Here is a 14017-nt window from a genome sequence, read left to right on the forward strand (position 1 = left end):
GTCTCCAGATTAGGTTCACTGGTGAGCCTTCCAATTCTGGATTGTAGTTCATTTCAAATATAGTCAAGTTGACAACCAGGAATAGCCACTACACCTCATCTGTCTCATATTCCTTATTTTTCTGAAAGGATTCCTGGTAGCCTTCTTGATTTCTATTCCAGCTGATTCCTGTTGGTGTCTACACCACAGAACCCATCATTTAGCTCTGAGCAAACAAAGGGTCCCTAAGGATTCATCCCTTTAATATTACCATGGGCAAAAAAGACACCAGATGTGGGCCTTCAGGGACTGATGCAGTGTGCTATGGCCATGTTTCTGAGTATTGCGCTGTAGCATGGAGCCACCTCCTCAGTCAGCACCCTGTTCTTGAGAGGAAGTTATCAGTGTTCTACAGTGTTCCGGGATGTTGAGTTGGAGTAAGGGCTAGATGAACTGAATTCTGTGCACTTTAGTCATGATTTTTCCAGCTTGTGGTGAATTCATGGAGATGTGTTTCAACAGTTCTTGCAAGAAACAGTATGAGGATTGGTGTATGAGGACTATAAACTCATAGTCTGTAAGCAAAGATCTCAAAATAACTTCTTTAGATATGAGATGGGCTGGACTTACACAATCTAAGAACGTAGCTGTAAGGTCACAAAATTGGGCTTGTCAATATCTGGCACATGGTAGGTGATGGATAAGTATCCCTTCATCCCCATAGCCCAGAGGAAGATTTATACAAGAAATATCACCTTCTTGGTGACTACAGGGAATAGACATAAAGGTATAATCTTAGGCAACCAGATCAGTGGTTGGTTGGTCAACTCAAGAGTCTGTGATGTGCCCAAGGCCCAAGCCCTTCCCAGAGCACTTCCAGACCACTGGAGACAAGTGAGGGGTCAGACCCACCTACAGGGACTCAGCCTTTACAAATGTGCAGGCAGCTATATAATTCGAGGTTTATCTGGTTAGCTTGCCCTCTGACAGGGAGACATGGGACAGACTGGAAAGGTGGCAGGAGCTAGCACGAGCAAGGGAAGCCAGGAGTGCTTTGAAGTCCCCAGGAGTGTGTTTAAGAGTTTTGCTAACCTGGGGAGACACCTCTAATCCTCATGTCCTCCACAACTGGGTAGCAGATTGCCTCCAATACATCTGTGGTCTGAGTTACCGGCTCACCAATAAGCAACCTGAAAGATTTGAACCTTAGCAAAGGCCAGCCCCTCAGTGGCATGCTAGGCAAACATATTCTTAGATAGGGACCTTCAGTCATGATTTCATGACAGTTTCCCAGATTTGACTACAAATACTCACTTGGAGCATCTGTCACTGCTTGAAGCAAGGGAATAGCTGAGATTTGAATTTTACTCAATAGTATTTGTTTAATCAGAAGGCACTTATGAGTTCCTTGGGGTTATGGGCACTCGCTTTTGCCCTAAGGGTTGAAAAAAAGGAATAACATCCAGCTAGTAACCAAGCTGCCCTTTCTCTGTTGGAAGGTGGAGTGGAGCATCTGTAGAAATGGATGCAGAGGAGGAGAAATACTAAGGAAGAGAGTGATGACCCTTTAACTCTTCAAGGAATAACAAGAGCGAGGGCGAAAAACCACTCAGAAGCAATTCTGTCCATACCACTAAGGACCATGCCAATTATCCTAGCTGCCTTTGAATGTGAGAGCAAATAATTCTATATGCTGCCTCGAGTCCCCACACTGTGAGCCTTCCAAGTTCTTGCTAAGCTATAATCAACCTACAATCTACTACTATGTGCCCGCCTATTCTGTGCTTTCTTAGAACCCGTCCCAGCCACAAAGGTCCCCTAGAAGGTTATATAATATTTTCATGGAAATTCCTGCCTGGGGAGGACACGCTCGCATGCCAGATATAGCCAGGCAGACTTCCTAGTCTTGTGGTTATTTGCCAGACCACCCTCTGCCAACACTTGTGCCAGTGTTCTCAGTTGGGCGTGCTGGGCTGCAACATGAAAGAATATGTGCAGTGTCATGTGAAAAGTCTCCTGAGGTGGATCACGGGAGTAGTGATTGCTGACAGACAAGTACTTTCTTTCCTTATGGCTTCTGTGGTAATTATGCAAATGACCATCACTTAGTAGAACTTGTTGTACAAGCTTGTAGTATAACATTAGAGTATATTTAAGGGGAAGAAAGCCTTTGACTCTGCCTCTGCACTGCTACTATTCCTGTGTTCCCTCACAAATTCATCATTTCTTCCTCAATAAATTTTATTATACAGATTATGATGTATATGTATATGTATGTGTATATATATTATATGTATATGTGTATGTGTAGTATAGGTATGTATATATGTACTATGTAAATGATGTATATATATATATGTGTGTGTGTGTGTATATGTATTGTGTGTATATGTACATGTATAAGTGTACATATATGTGTGCAACCTATTTAGTGTTGTTTGTATGTATTCATGTGCAGGACTGATCTCTTGGAATTGGATAATCCTTCAAGGGTCTTATCCCTGGGTAAAACCCAATCTCTCTCTCTCTCTCTCTCTCTCTCTCTCTTTCTCTCTCTTTCCAGCTATGAATTGTCTATATCTTTTAATCTAATGGAGGAACCTTGTGAGAGCTCCTCCATCCGAGTCAATATGCAATATGTCAACAACTGCCATAGTGATAGTCTTGTTTAAGCATCCATGTTGTTGAGATTTCATGGGTGCAGCTTCCCTGACATGTATGGGAGACACTATTTCTCAGCAGATCAGTCCTATAGCTCTAAGAGTTTGTCTGATTATTCTTTTGTGGTGTTCTCTAAGTCTCTGATATTGGGGCTGTGGTGTGGAAGTATCAGTTGAAGTTGAGTATTTCATAGTCAGCTGTTCTGTTCATTTTCACTAGTGTTGGATCTTTATAATGGTCATTGCATCTGCTGCAAAAGGAAGGTTTTTTTTTGATGAGGGTTGAGAGCAGTACTTATATGTATAAGGACAGGAATTTAGACTGCAGTTAGGAATGATTTTGGTTTAGGAAAGTAGAAGTAGTAAGTTTTCCTCTAGGGTCTGTGGCTTTACCAGTTCGTTGGTTTGTAGCACTATGCATAGATTTCTTTTGAATAAAGCGTGACTTACATTCAATTAGGCAGCTGCTGGTTACCTTAAGGTATAAGTACCCCTATCTCATTCCTGTGAATATCTTGCCGTGCAAGTCATTATTGTGACTCACAGAGTTTACACATGGGTAGGACTATTGATGGCTTTTCTATCTTGGCAGCTTGCATAGCAGCTTCAGATACTATGAGAGACAGTCCTTAGAGAGAAGGCTTCCAGATCAGTTCCTGCTTGAGCCTTCCAAGTCCTGTGTCTGGAGTGTATTGTCTTCAACAGTAGCATCTAGCCTTCAGGTTCTAGGAGGGAACCAAGGGCAGTAGCAATGCCTATACTGTTTGTGGGGTCTCTTGGACTGGTCCAACCTTCTGGTCCAAGTGAAGCCTTCTGTATGTAGTATCTTAGTCAGGGTTTGTATTCATGCACAAAACATCATGACCAAGAAGCAAGTTGGGGAGGAAATTGTGTATTCAGCTTACACTTCCACATTGCTGTTCATCCCCAAAGGAAGTCAGGACTGGAACTCACATAGAGTAGGAACTTGGAGAGAGGAGCATATGTAGTGGCCGTGAAGGGGTGCTGCTTGGATTGCTTCCCCTGGCTTGCTCAGCTTGCTTTCTCACAGAACCCAGGACACAAAGGTCTGGGCCCTCCCGCCTTGATCACTAATTGAGAAAATGCCTTACAGCTGGATCTCATGGAGGCATTTCCTCATGCTGCTTTCTCTGTGATACCTCCAGCTTGTGTCAAGTTGACACACAAAACCAGCCAGTATACATGGTGATTCCTACACTGGAGATTTTGAGATATTTTCCCATCCCAATTCATAGACTATCCTTTGATTTTTCAGAAAATAATTTTAAATTATATGGCCATATGTAGAAGTATACTTGTGAATTCAAGTGCCTACAAGAGCCAGAAGAAGCCATCATACACCCCCCCCCCAAAAGCTGGAATGGTTATCGGTGGCTGTGAGCATCTGGCCTGGTTTCTGTGAATGGAACTTGGGACTTCTGCAATGGTAGTTTGTACTCTTAAACCATGAGCCATATCTTCATCCCCCAACACTCTTATCTTAATGATGTAGTTCACTTGTCTTCAGGTCATGCCAGGGGTTCTGTGTCCCCCTCATCCATCCACCCATCTGTCCATCCTTCCATCCATCTTCCCATCTATGTCCTCATATCCAGTCATCTGTCTGTCCATATAAAACCACCACTGAGCAGTTTCCTTTTCAGACACTGCTCCATCCAAGAATGCCAACTATGGCATTTTCAGAAAAACCAACCACAGGCCCAGTCTTCAGTGACCTTACATTGACTTGTCACTGTTGATGTTTGCTTTTATAGTTGAAGACATAGTGCAGGCTTTAAGTGACTCTGTATGGTGAGATGATGATGATACTAGTCAGTAAAAGTATTTTAAAGCATTTGCTCCAAGTTGGTGCAGGAGCTCAGAATTCCATTCATTCCTTTTAAAAGGAGAGGAGTTCCTTAAAGGACTTGTTGGCTGATCTTCAAGTGAACTACCACCCAGTTTTCCCTCTTCCCCAATATGGCCTCTGACACCTCTTCAGTTTGCTAGCTTGGCCCCAGTTCTCTGAGCTTATGAACAAATGCTAAGGGATTCCAATCCCAGGCATTAATAGATTCCATGTTCTCTGTTACTAGTCTGTACCTTTCAGGGCAATAGGAGTGTCTTTTCATGACAGTTACTCAAGGTACTGTGCCTTTTGATTGTAAAGTAGCTCCTTAGGAAACCATTCAGCATCTACTATATTGAATACTCCTGGTTACTGTGCTACAGGGAGGAGGGTAGTCTCGTATCAGGAAACAAGAGACCCACCTTGGAAACAAATTCTTCTCTGCTCCAAACTGTCACACTCAAAATATGGCCAGTGATGACCAATGTCAACAAGGCCACAAGTGCAGTCCTAAAATGTGCTTATTAAAGGGAAAAACTCAGGGTAAACAGTACTGATGGCTGTCACTCCAGAACTCCCCAAGGAACATATTTGGCCATTCATTTAGACTCTACTGTAATAGATATATTTTTTCCTGCTCTAATCAACTTTCCTAATTCTGAGTCATGAAAAATGTAGGCAACTAGGATAAGGATGCTGGTACAGTCATGCAGACACAAGATCAACTAGCTGTAGTGATAGAAGCATTGCAGGGGTAAAGAAGAGTATATCATTATGAAGAAAATGTTACTTCATAAGGATACCCCAAACTCATATCATGTATCTACTGATAGTGTCCACAAAGAGGCAATAATTAGTCTTCAAGCAGTGTAGGAGATTCTATTAACTCAGACTTGGGAAGTGATAGGACAAGCCAGAAAAATATATGCAAGACATGGAGGGTGTCTTAGTCAGGGTTTCTATTCCTGCACAAACATCATGACCAAGAAGCAAGTTGGGGAGGAAAGAGTTTCTTCAGCTTACATTTCCATACTGCTGTTGATCACCAAAGGATGCAGGACTGGAACTCAAGCAGGTCAGAAAGCAGGAGCTGATGCAGAGGTCATGGAGGGATGTTCTTTACTGGCTTGCCTCTCCTGGATTGCTCAGCCTGCTCTCTTATAGAACTCAAGACTACCAGCCTAGAGATGGTCCCACCACAAGGGGCCCTCCTCACTTGGTCACTAATTGAGAAAATGCCCTGCAGCTGGATCTCATGGAGGCACTTCCCCAACTGAAGCTCCTTTCTCTGTGATAACTCCAGCTGTGTCAAGTTGACACAAAATTAGCCAGTACAGAGGGTCTGAACTTTACCAACCAACCACCTTGGCTGAGTTGTTCTTTATGAGTGCCACGTCTGACCACCTCAAATCAAACATTCTATTTTAAGCACATACTTATGGAAAATGACCACTGTACTCAACCATAATAAAACCTCCGTAAATTAGAAACTTTTAGACCTTCCAGAGTATGTTCTGTGCCCACCCACACCAGAATAAAAATAAAACAAAAATAAAAATTCCAATAATTAGAAATTAGACAGTACATTTCTTCAAAATTTGTACCCCCCCCAAAAGAAACTATGAAGGAAATTAGGTAACATTTTGACAAAATAGTAAAAAGACAATATTCATAGTTTATGTGATAATACTTTAAGGAACATTTATAGCTTTCAAACCTCTTTATTAAAGAATTGAAAGACCAGAACCAATGACGTAAGGCTCCCCTGTAACAAGAAGAATCAAGTCAAAGGAAGCATTAATACGACAATAATAGTAAGGGTGGTAATAATTAATAACTTATCATTATAAAATGATACATTGTCTATACCTAAAGGGAGAAAGAATGTCTACTCCTTATAAACTCTTTCTGACATAACAGAGAAAGGACCAATTTCCCACCTTATTATGAAGACAACTTTGTCCCGACATCAAAACCAGGCAAAGATATATTAAAGAAAGACACCTGCAGACCAATATCCTTCATGACTACTGGCCAAAAAGTTATTAGTAAAATGTTATAAAATAAAATTTAACAATATATATAAAGCACAAATATTATGACCACAGACAAATACAGTTGTGAATTTAATTCATCTTGCAAATAAAACTCATAATTTTATTAACAAATGTTAATTATTTGGCAGATTTCACCGCTCATTTTTGACCAATACTCATGACAATGTAGGAGGAATCAGTAACTATTTAGCTCTCAGTGTTTTTATTTTAAAAAACAAATTAATTTGTATTTTATGTGTATGTATATTTGCCTGCGTAATATCCGTGCACCACATACATGCATGGTGTTCACAAATTGCTTTGAACTAGAACCACAAATTAATGTGAGCCACTATGAGGTGCTGGGATCTGAACCTTGCCCTCTGCAAGAGCAACATGTGCTCATGACCACTGAGCCATTTTTGCAGTCTTATATCAGACTTAGATGGAAAACTTGCAGCTCGCATCATGCTAAAGCTTAAGTATCAAACACTTTCCCCCAAAAGATGATGATAAACCCAAAGATGACCATTCTCAAAACTTCTGCTTTTTAGACTATAGAGAAACACATGAAGCTAAGATCACTAAGATTATGCAGTCACCAGGTGGCATGGTGGCTTCTGAAGATACTTAAGAACCCATACCCCTACTAGAATGGAACACTCTTTTGTGAACTCACCAAGGTCATAGCGTAGGTGCCACTTTCTGTAACTAAGCACTGAAGTGGTTAGTGCTAAGGAGCTCACACTATCAATTCATGGTCTTTGTATATTCATTAAAGTGGTTTTATGGGGATGGAGCATGGCCCAGAATCCACCCATTTCAGCAGTATATCCTGTAGACATCAGTCATTAAGACAGGAAGACATGTTTGCATTTGGAACCAGCTCTCCACTTTAGAGCCTCAGTGTGTCTGCTGAGGTTTTTCGTCTTCATGTGAGGGTTTGGTGGTGGTGGGGGGTGTGTGGTGTGAATGGGTTTATACACATTCATGGTGGCCTTGGTTGTAGTCATGGAAGGCTGGGAAGATTTGTCAAGAGTAACATGGCCCTTTCCTGGAGTGAATGAGTCAAGAGGGGGCAAATGAGTCTTATTCCTCATGTGTTGCAGATCTTCCTGATGTTTAACTTCTTTCTCCACACAGGACAGATATATACATTTGAAATGAATCCAGAGACAGTCATCCTTTGCCATTATAATGACAGCCAGGGACTGCTATTTTGAAAGGGAAAGCTTTTTCATGGAGTAGGACAGAGTGTGCATAAGTGCAGTCTCTTAGCTATGTGACCACTTAGCTTCTGAAAATGCCAGGACATCCTCCTATACTCGTCACCACAGGGTTCCAGGGGCCAAATCGGTCCAGGTGACTATGTAGCTACTGGCAGTCTGGAAAGCTATGTAAAAGAGTTTGTGTTTGTGGCCACAACATGCAAATCTTTGAGCTTCAATTATGTTCCGAGGATTTCCTCCGGATTTGTGAATCAAATAAACACCCACATTACCTCATTCAGACCTACTTCTTATGGACTTGTGGGGCCATCCTCTGGTCCTATTTCACCTCTTTGTGAATCCAGCCCAAAGGGGCAATATCCAAAGTTCTGAAGACCCATGTGTAGATTTCTCCATGGCCAGATAGAAAGCTATACAAGGCTAAGTGAAGTCATGGGGTCAGAATACAGCCACACGGGTTTCCTGTTTATTTTTGTTTTTGTTTTTGTTTTTGGATTTACTCAGAAAACATGAATCACCAACAACTTTTGAAGGCTCAGCCAAGCTCTTCCCCAAACATGTCTTAATAAACTTTGTATACTTGATAAATTTTATAAATATATTACATATGGTTGCTGCATCCATCCATCCATAGATATTGTTTAGATCACCCACAGATCAAGAATGCAGAAGGTATCAGGTGTGTAGAGAGTTTACTAGGGAGGCTCCCATGTCAGAAGCCAGGGAGCAGGGAGAACCCTCAGCGCCAGATACACAGTGACCAGAGCGAAACAGAGGGAAACTGGCTGGAGCTTTTTTCAGAGTTTGCCTAGCCCCTGGAGAGTGTCAGACTGAAGACAGCAATCAGAGGAGTATTTGCTTCTTCGTGGAAGGGGCATCCCTCAGTGCCACTCCACCTCAGTCCTCACTGGAGAACAACTGGTGGAGATTGAGTATAGATAGCTGGGGGGGGGGGGGTTCCCTCTCTGCAACCTGAGATCTGAGGGACTCTGAGTGCCACCGACACAGACACTGGGGATCTGCATCACACAGATGGAACAAGCAGGAACAAGAAAGACACATTTATAGTGTTGGTGGCGGTCTCTGTGGGAAGAAGTGTGAGCTCACAGGGAGGTCACCTGCTGCACTCTCTTTTCTCAACATTTCTAGATTTTAGTATACACACACATGGGTGCAAATCTGGCTTAAAAGTTCATAAGCAAATCTCCCACTTTAAAAGTAACTTTCCCATCTCAGAAATTTGCTATATCCATTTGTGTGTATGTATACATACAAATGTGTGTGCATTACCTCCAGCAAATTTGCACAGTATTTCCTCTTCCACCCTTATCCTCAACTCTTTTCTCCTCCAAATGAGTTAAAAATTCTCTTTGGGTAAAGGAAGAAAAGCTTGCTACAATCTCTCAACATGTCTATATCTTGCCAAACTTTCTGGCTACTGCTTATGACATTAGCAACAAACCACTAATGCTCACCTTCTAAGAGTGATGCATGCTGGCGTCAAGGCCCTTTTCCCTTCTTATGCCATCCTGGACTCACAGCTAAAGTCACCTCAGTTAACCCAATATAGAGACTCCCTCACATGCACACCTAGGTATTAATTTCCATGGTGATGCCAAGTCCTACAGGGTTGATGATGAAGATTAGCCATCACAGCCTGCTTTGACTATAGAGTTTCTAGGCCCGATTGGGCAGCTTATTAAGATCCTATCTTAAAATAAAATAAAATAAAATAAAATAAAATAAAATAAAATAAAATCAGGCTAGAGATATGCTAGACAAACTCTCAGTAGCGGATTGCATGCCTAGCATGTGTAAAGGCCTAGTTTTCCCGAGTGTCTATATAGGGAAGAATGTCAAAGGAGCAGCAAGCAGGAAGTCCAGGCCCGGAGAATCCGAGCAGTGCGTAAAAACCTGCGTGGATTCTGATGTACTGAGGAAAATGTGGATAGACTAGTGATTAGCAGGGAAGGTGGCTGACTCCTTTATGCTGAATCTGGCCAAGATGGGCTCCACAAACTAAATATCCCTTTCTGAAAGGTTCTAAAAACCTCGGTGCTGCAAGATTCTGAGCTCCAGCATGGGCAGAAGGTCGGTCGTCAGAGTAGAAGACACAGGGAAGGAAGAGACGAGCTGCGTGGGTTAGACCCAAGCACTGTCCCCTGCGGGGCCCTTTGCAGAAGGCTCCTCCGCAGGCCTAAGCCACAAGGCTGCTGAGGAATAGTTTTCAGTGGCTCCTTCCGGCTTCACCAGAAGTCCTCCTATCCACATGGCTGACTCCCCCAGAGGGACCCAGAGAGAGTTCCCCTCCAGTGTTCCTTCTGTGCTCTCTACTGAGGGAGATTAACAGTGCGCTCTCTTTAAAGAATAAGCTGGAAGGCATTGCAGAGTTAATGATACAGTGTCCTAGATTCAAAGCAGAGAGGCATGGAGCACAGCATGGCTCACAGGGAGCACTCACTTGTTATAAGCACTTTCCTTTGGTGGAAGAGTTACTCTTGTGCATGGGGTGAAATAATCATTCAACATGTATGTGTACAGTATGTAATAATCAAATTGAGGTAATTCGCATCCCCGCCTCCTTAAACATTTGTCATACGCTCATTTATGAAACCCAACACTTCCCCTTTCTTCACTGAATCTGGATATGTCTGAACATGTTGTGCGTCTAAAACTTGGGTAGCTGTGTTAATATCTGTGCCATTGACTTGTGTACTCCGTTTAATTGAATGTGAAGTCAAGAATCACATAATGCTACTTCCACTTCATGTTTCTCTCGTTTGTACTTCTCCAGGTCTTATACAACATACTAATTGCCTTCACTAAGATGCACAAATTTGAGGACATAGAAGCGGTGGACATTTTGGCTGGGTGTGCCAGATTCGTCATCGTGGGATGTGGGGGAGTATTTTTTGGCATCATTTTTGGATTCATTTCCGCATTTATCACACGTTTCACTCAGAACATTTCTGCGATCGAGCCCCTCATCGTCTTCATGTTCAGCTATCTGTCTTACTTAGTAGCCGAGACACTTTATCTCTCGGGAATCCTGGCGTGAGTACAACCTTATGGATGGAGTCACGTGGGAATGTGTGGATGCTTTAGGAACTAGCTGGCTTGGGTATCTGGGAAAAGCCTGATGTTAGTCCCCCGAGGCACTGGAGGGTTTAGGATTTCTTAACTTTCTGAAAGCTGAACCTGGTCCTTTGCCAAACAAATGTTCTCTCCGACATTTGCCTGAGGAACGTCTGGCGATCAGGATGCCAATTTAAAATGTTTGGGAAAAGCTGGTACGAAGCAGAGCTGGGAACACTTCAAGCTTGAAGTCCATCTGAGTAGTTCTTCTCTTCCTGGAAAAATAAAGTTGAGAGCCAGGCATGGGGTGCACGCTTTTAATCCCAGCACTCAGTGGGCAGTCAGGTGGAGCTCTGTGAGTTCAAGGCCCTGATCTATATAGGGAGTTTCAGGGCAGCCAGGGAGACTTTGTCTTAATAATAATGATGATAATAATAATAATAAGTTGTAAAGGAGAAGGAGAGCAGGCCACAAGGAACTTCCATTCTGGGCTCTGCCTGTCATTATTTGCCACGAGCCCCATCACACCCACACTGACCCCACACTGAGACCCCCACACCTCACACTCCCTATCCCACACCACACATCCCACACCACACACCACACACCCACACCCCACACCACACACCACATACCCATCCCACATACCACACATCCCACACCCCACACCCTCTACCCCACACCCATACCACACACCATACACCCTACAACCCTGACTCCACACTCCACACCACCCACACCCACCCTACACCCAGCAGGAGAGACTACAGCTAAGTAGGTAAGCATGCGTGCCCAGTACTTTGTCCCAGGGATGACATCTGTTTAGGCGTTCAACCTCATGCCCTCCTAACTGAAATGATTTTCTTAGACTGAGGCATCTCCATTTGACTGGTTAAATCAGGCTTTGTTTTCTTCCAGACATTGTCCAGACATCCAAGTATCTGGGCAGAAAGGTTTAATCATACAGAAATTGTATAGAAATCCCTATGTCAATTAAATATAGTAGTATGGACTTTAGGTACCATTATTATTTTTTTCTCACCTAAAAATGACCACAACTTCAAGGACAAAGAAAGGGGCTTTCTTTACTTTGTCCTAGGTGAAAAAGGAAAAACTGAACATATTTGAATAACACTTATGAAAGAAATACTGTCTGGGAGCTGGAAGGAGTGTGCACGTAATGACAGTACTCAGGACACAGAGGCAGAAATTTCCCTTTTTTCTTTCTTTCTTTTAAATAAAAAAGAGTGTGCTGAGTGCACTATACAGCACACTGAAGTAGATGTACTTGGATTTAAGGCAGAGTCAAGTATTTTCTAGCTAGAGTTGGGGCTGAAAAAGCTCTCAGTAAAGGAAGGGGGGGTCCAGGCACATTTTTGAAAGATGTGCCAGTATGCGTGTGTGCGTGTATGTATGTGTGTGTGTGATATGTGAGTGTATGAGTGTGTGTATGTGTGACTATATGTGTGTGATGTGTGTATGGTCTATGTGTGACTGTGTGTGAATGTGATGGATGTGTGTAGCATGTGTTTGTGTGTGCTGTATGTGTGTGTGTGGCGTATATGTGATGTGTGTGTAGTGTGTGTGCGATATGTGTTGTGTGTGATGTGTTGTATGTGTGTTTATGAGTGTAATGTGCACGTGTGTGTATGTATGAGTGTGTGTGACTTTATTGGATGGTATGTGTATGGTGTGTGTGGTGTGTATATGGTATGTGTGGTGTGTGGTATGTGTTTGTATGTGTGTGTGACTGTCTGTGTGTGACGTGTATATGGTGTATGTGTGTGATGTGTGGTGTATGTGTTTATGAGTGTAGAATGTGTGTGCATGAGAGTGTATGTGTGACTGTAGGTATGTGGTGTGTGTATGATTTGTGTGGTATGTGTATGTAATGTGTGGTATGTGTGTTTATGAGTGTGATGCGTGTGTGTGTTATGAAAACTATGCCACACCTGCACTTGCTTTTTTATACACCTGGTTAAGGAGGAAGGCAGCAGTCTGTGGCCCGCAGACTGAGAAGGGAATGATGAGAAATGGACTCTAGTCCGAGATAGGCTTCTATACACAGCCTTGCTGACCGCAGGCAGCCTTGGGTGTGGCAAATGCTATGTGTCTCTAAGCCTCTGCCCCCTTTGTAGCATCACAGCTTGTGCAGTGACCATGAAAAAGTACGTGGAAGAGAACGTGTCCCAGACATCGTACACGACCATCAAGTACTTCATGAAGATGCTGAGCAGCGTGAGCGAGACCCTGATCTTCATCTTCATGGGCGTGTCCACCATTGGGAAGAACCACGAGTGGAACTGGGCTTTCATCTGCTTCACTCTGCTCTTCTGCCAGATCTGGAGAGCGATCAGTAAGAGACACCAGAGCCCCAGCACGATGCTGCCTGGCTTCCCCTCAGTTGGACCACAAGGGGGGGGGGGAGTTGATGCTAACTGTTTGTCCTGCATAGGGGACTACAGGCACTTGCTGTTGGCTTTCCCTGCCAGCTCAAAGTCACCGGTGGAAGTTGTCCTCAGAGGCAAGGATGGAGCAGGAGGTGTTTTGTGTTTTGTTGAAAGGAAATGCTTTCACATCTACACATTTAAATATAACTCAGTAAATATATCGGTCGCGCCACTTCCTTGTCAGTTTGTAGCCTCTCAGATGCTAACTCAGATATAGATTATAAACTGTGGGCATTTACACTTTCGATCCAGGATAAGTGAGATCTCACAAACTGTCTCCTATGTGAGACAAACATTGTCAGGAAACATTCCCATAAATAGTTGAACCGCGCTAAGGGATGGATGGGTGATGAGGATAAAGCCTGAAAAAGACCAAGGAGTGAGTTATCTTGAAAGTGGTCATTCCTGGGGACTGAGATCGCTCAGTCACTAATGAGCCAGCTGCCCTAGAATGAGGGCCTGGGTTCTGATCCCCGGAATCCTCATAAAAAACCAGGTCCTGCCACTCACACTGTCACTCCAGGCCTGGAGAGAGGGGCAGGAGGAGCTCTGGGGCTTGTGGTCAGCCCGTCTAGCCAATCAGTGAGTTTCAGTTTTAGCAAAAGGCTCTCTCTCAAAAATAAGGTGGAGAAGACAGTAAGGAAGACATGTACTCTGGCCTCTGTGTGACTGCAAACACATTCTCTCTCTCTCTCTCTCTCTCTCTCTCTCTCTCTCTCTCTCTCTCTCTCTCTCTCTC

At 43.3% G+C, this 14017-nt stretch overlaps 1 protein-coding gene across 1 annotated transcript in view; it reads left to right on the plus strand.

The window, feature by feature from the left end:
- Positions 1-14017, plus strand: part of Slc9a4 (solute carrier family 9 member A4) — a 50962-nt gene that overhangs the window by 10018 nt on the left and 26927 nt on the right. The window contains exons 3-4 of the mRNA XM_021198946.2: positions 10548-10807; positions 12967-13184. Of these exons, the coding sequence (XP_021054605.1) occupies positions 10548-10807; positions 12967-13184 (478 nt within the window). The remainder of the gene's footprint in view (positions 1-10547; positions 10808-12966; positions 13185-14017) is intronic.

Source organism: Mus pahari, chromosome 5, assembly GCF_900095145.1.
Source record: "Mus pahari chromosome 5, PAHARI_EIJ_v1.1, whole genome shotgun sequence".
In the NCBI taxonomy this organism is placed as follows: domain Eukaryota; kingdom Metazoa; phylum Chordata; class Mammalia; order Rodentia; family Muridae; genus Mus; species Mus pahari.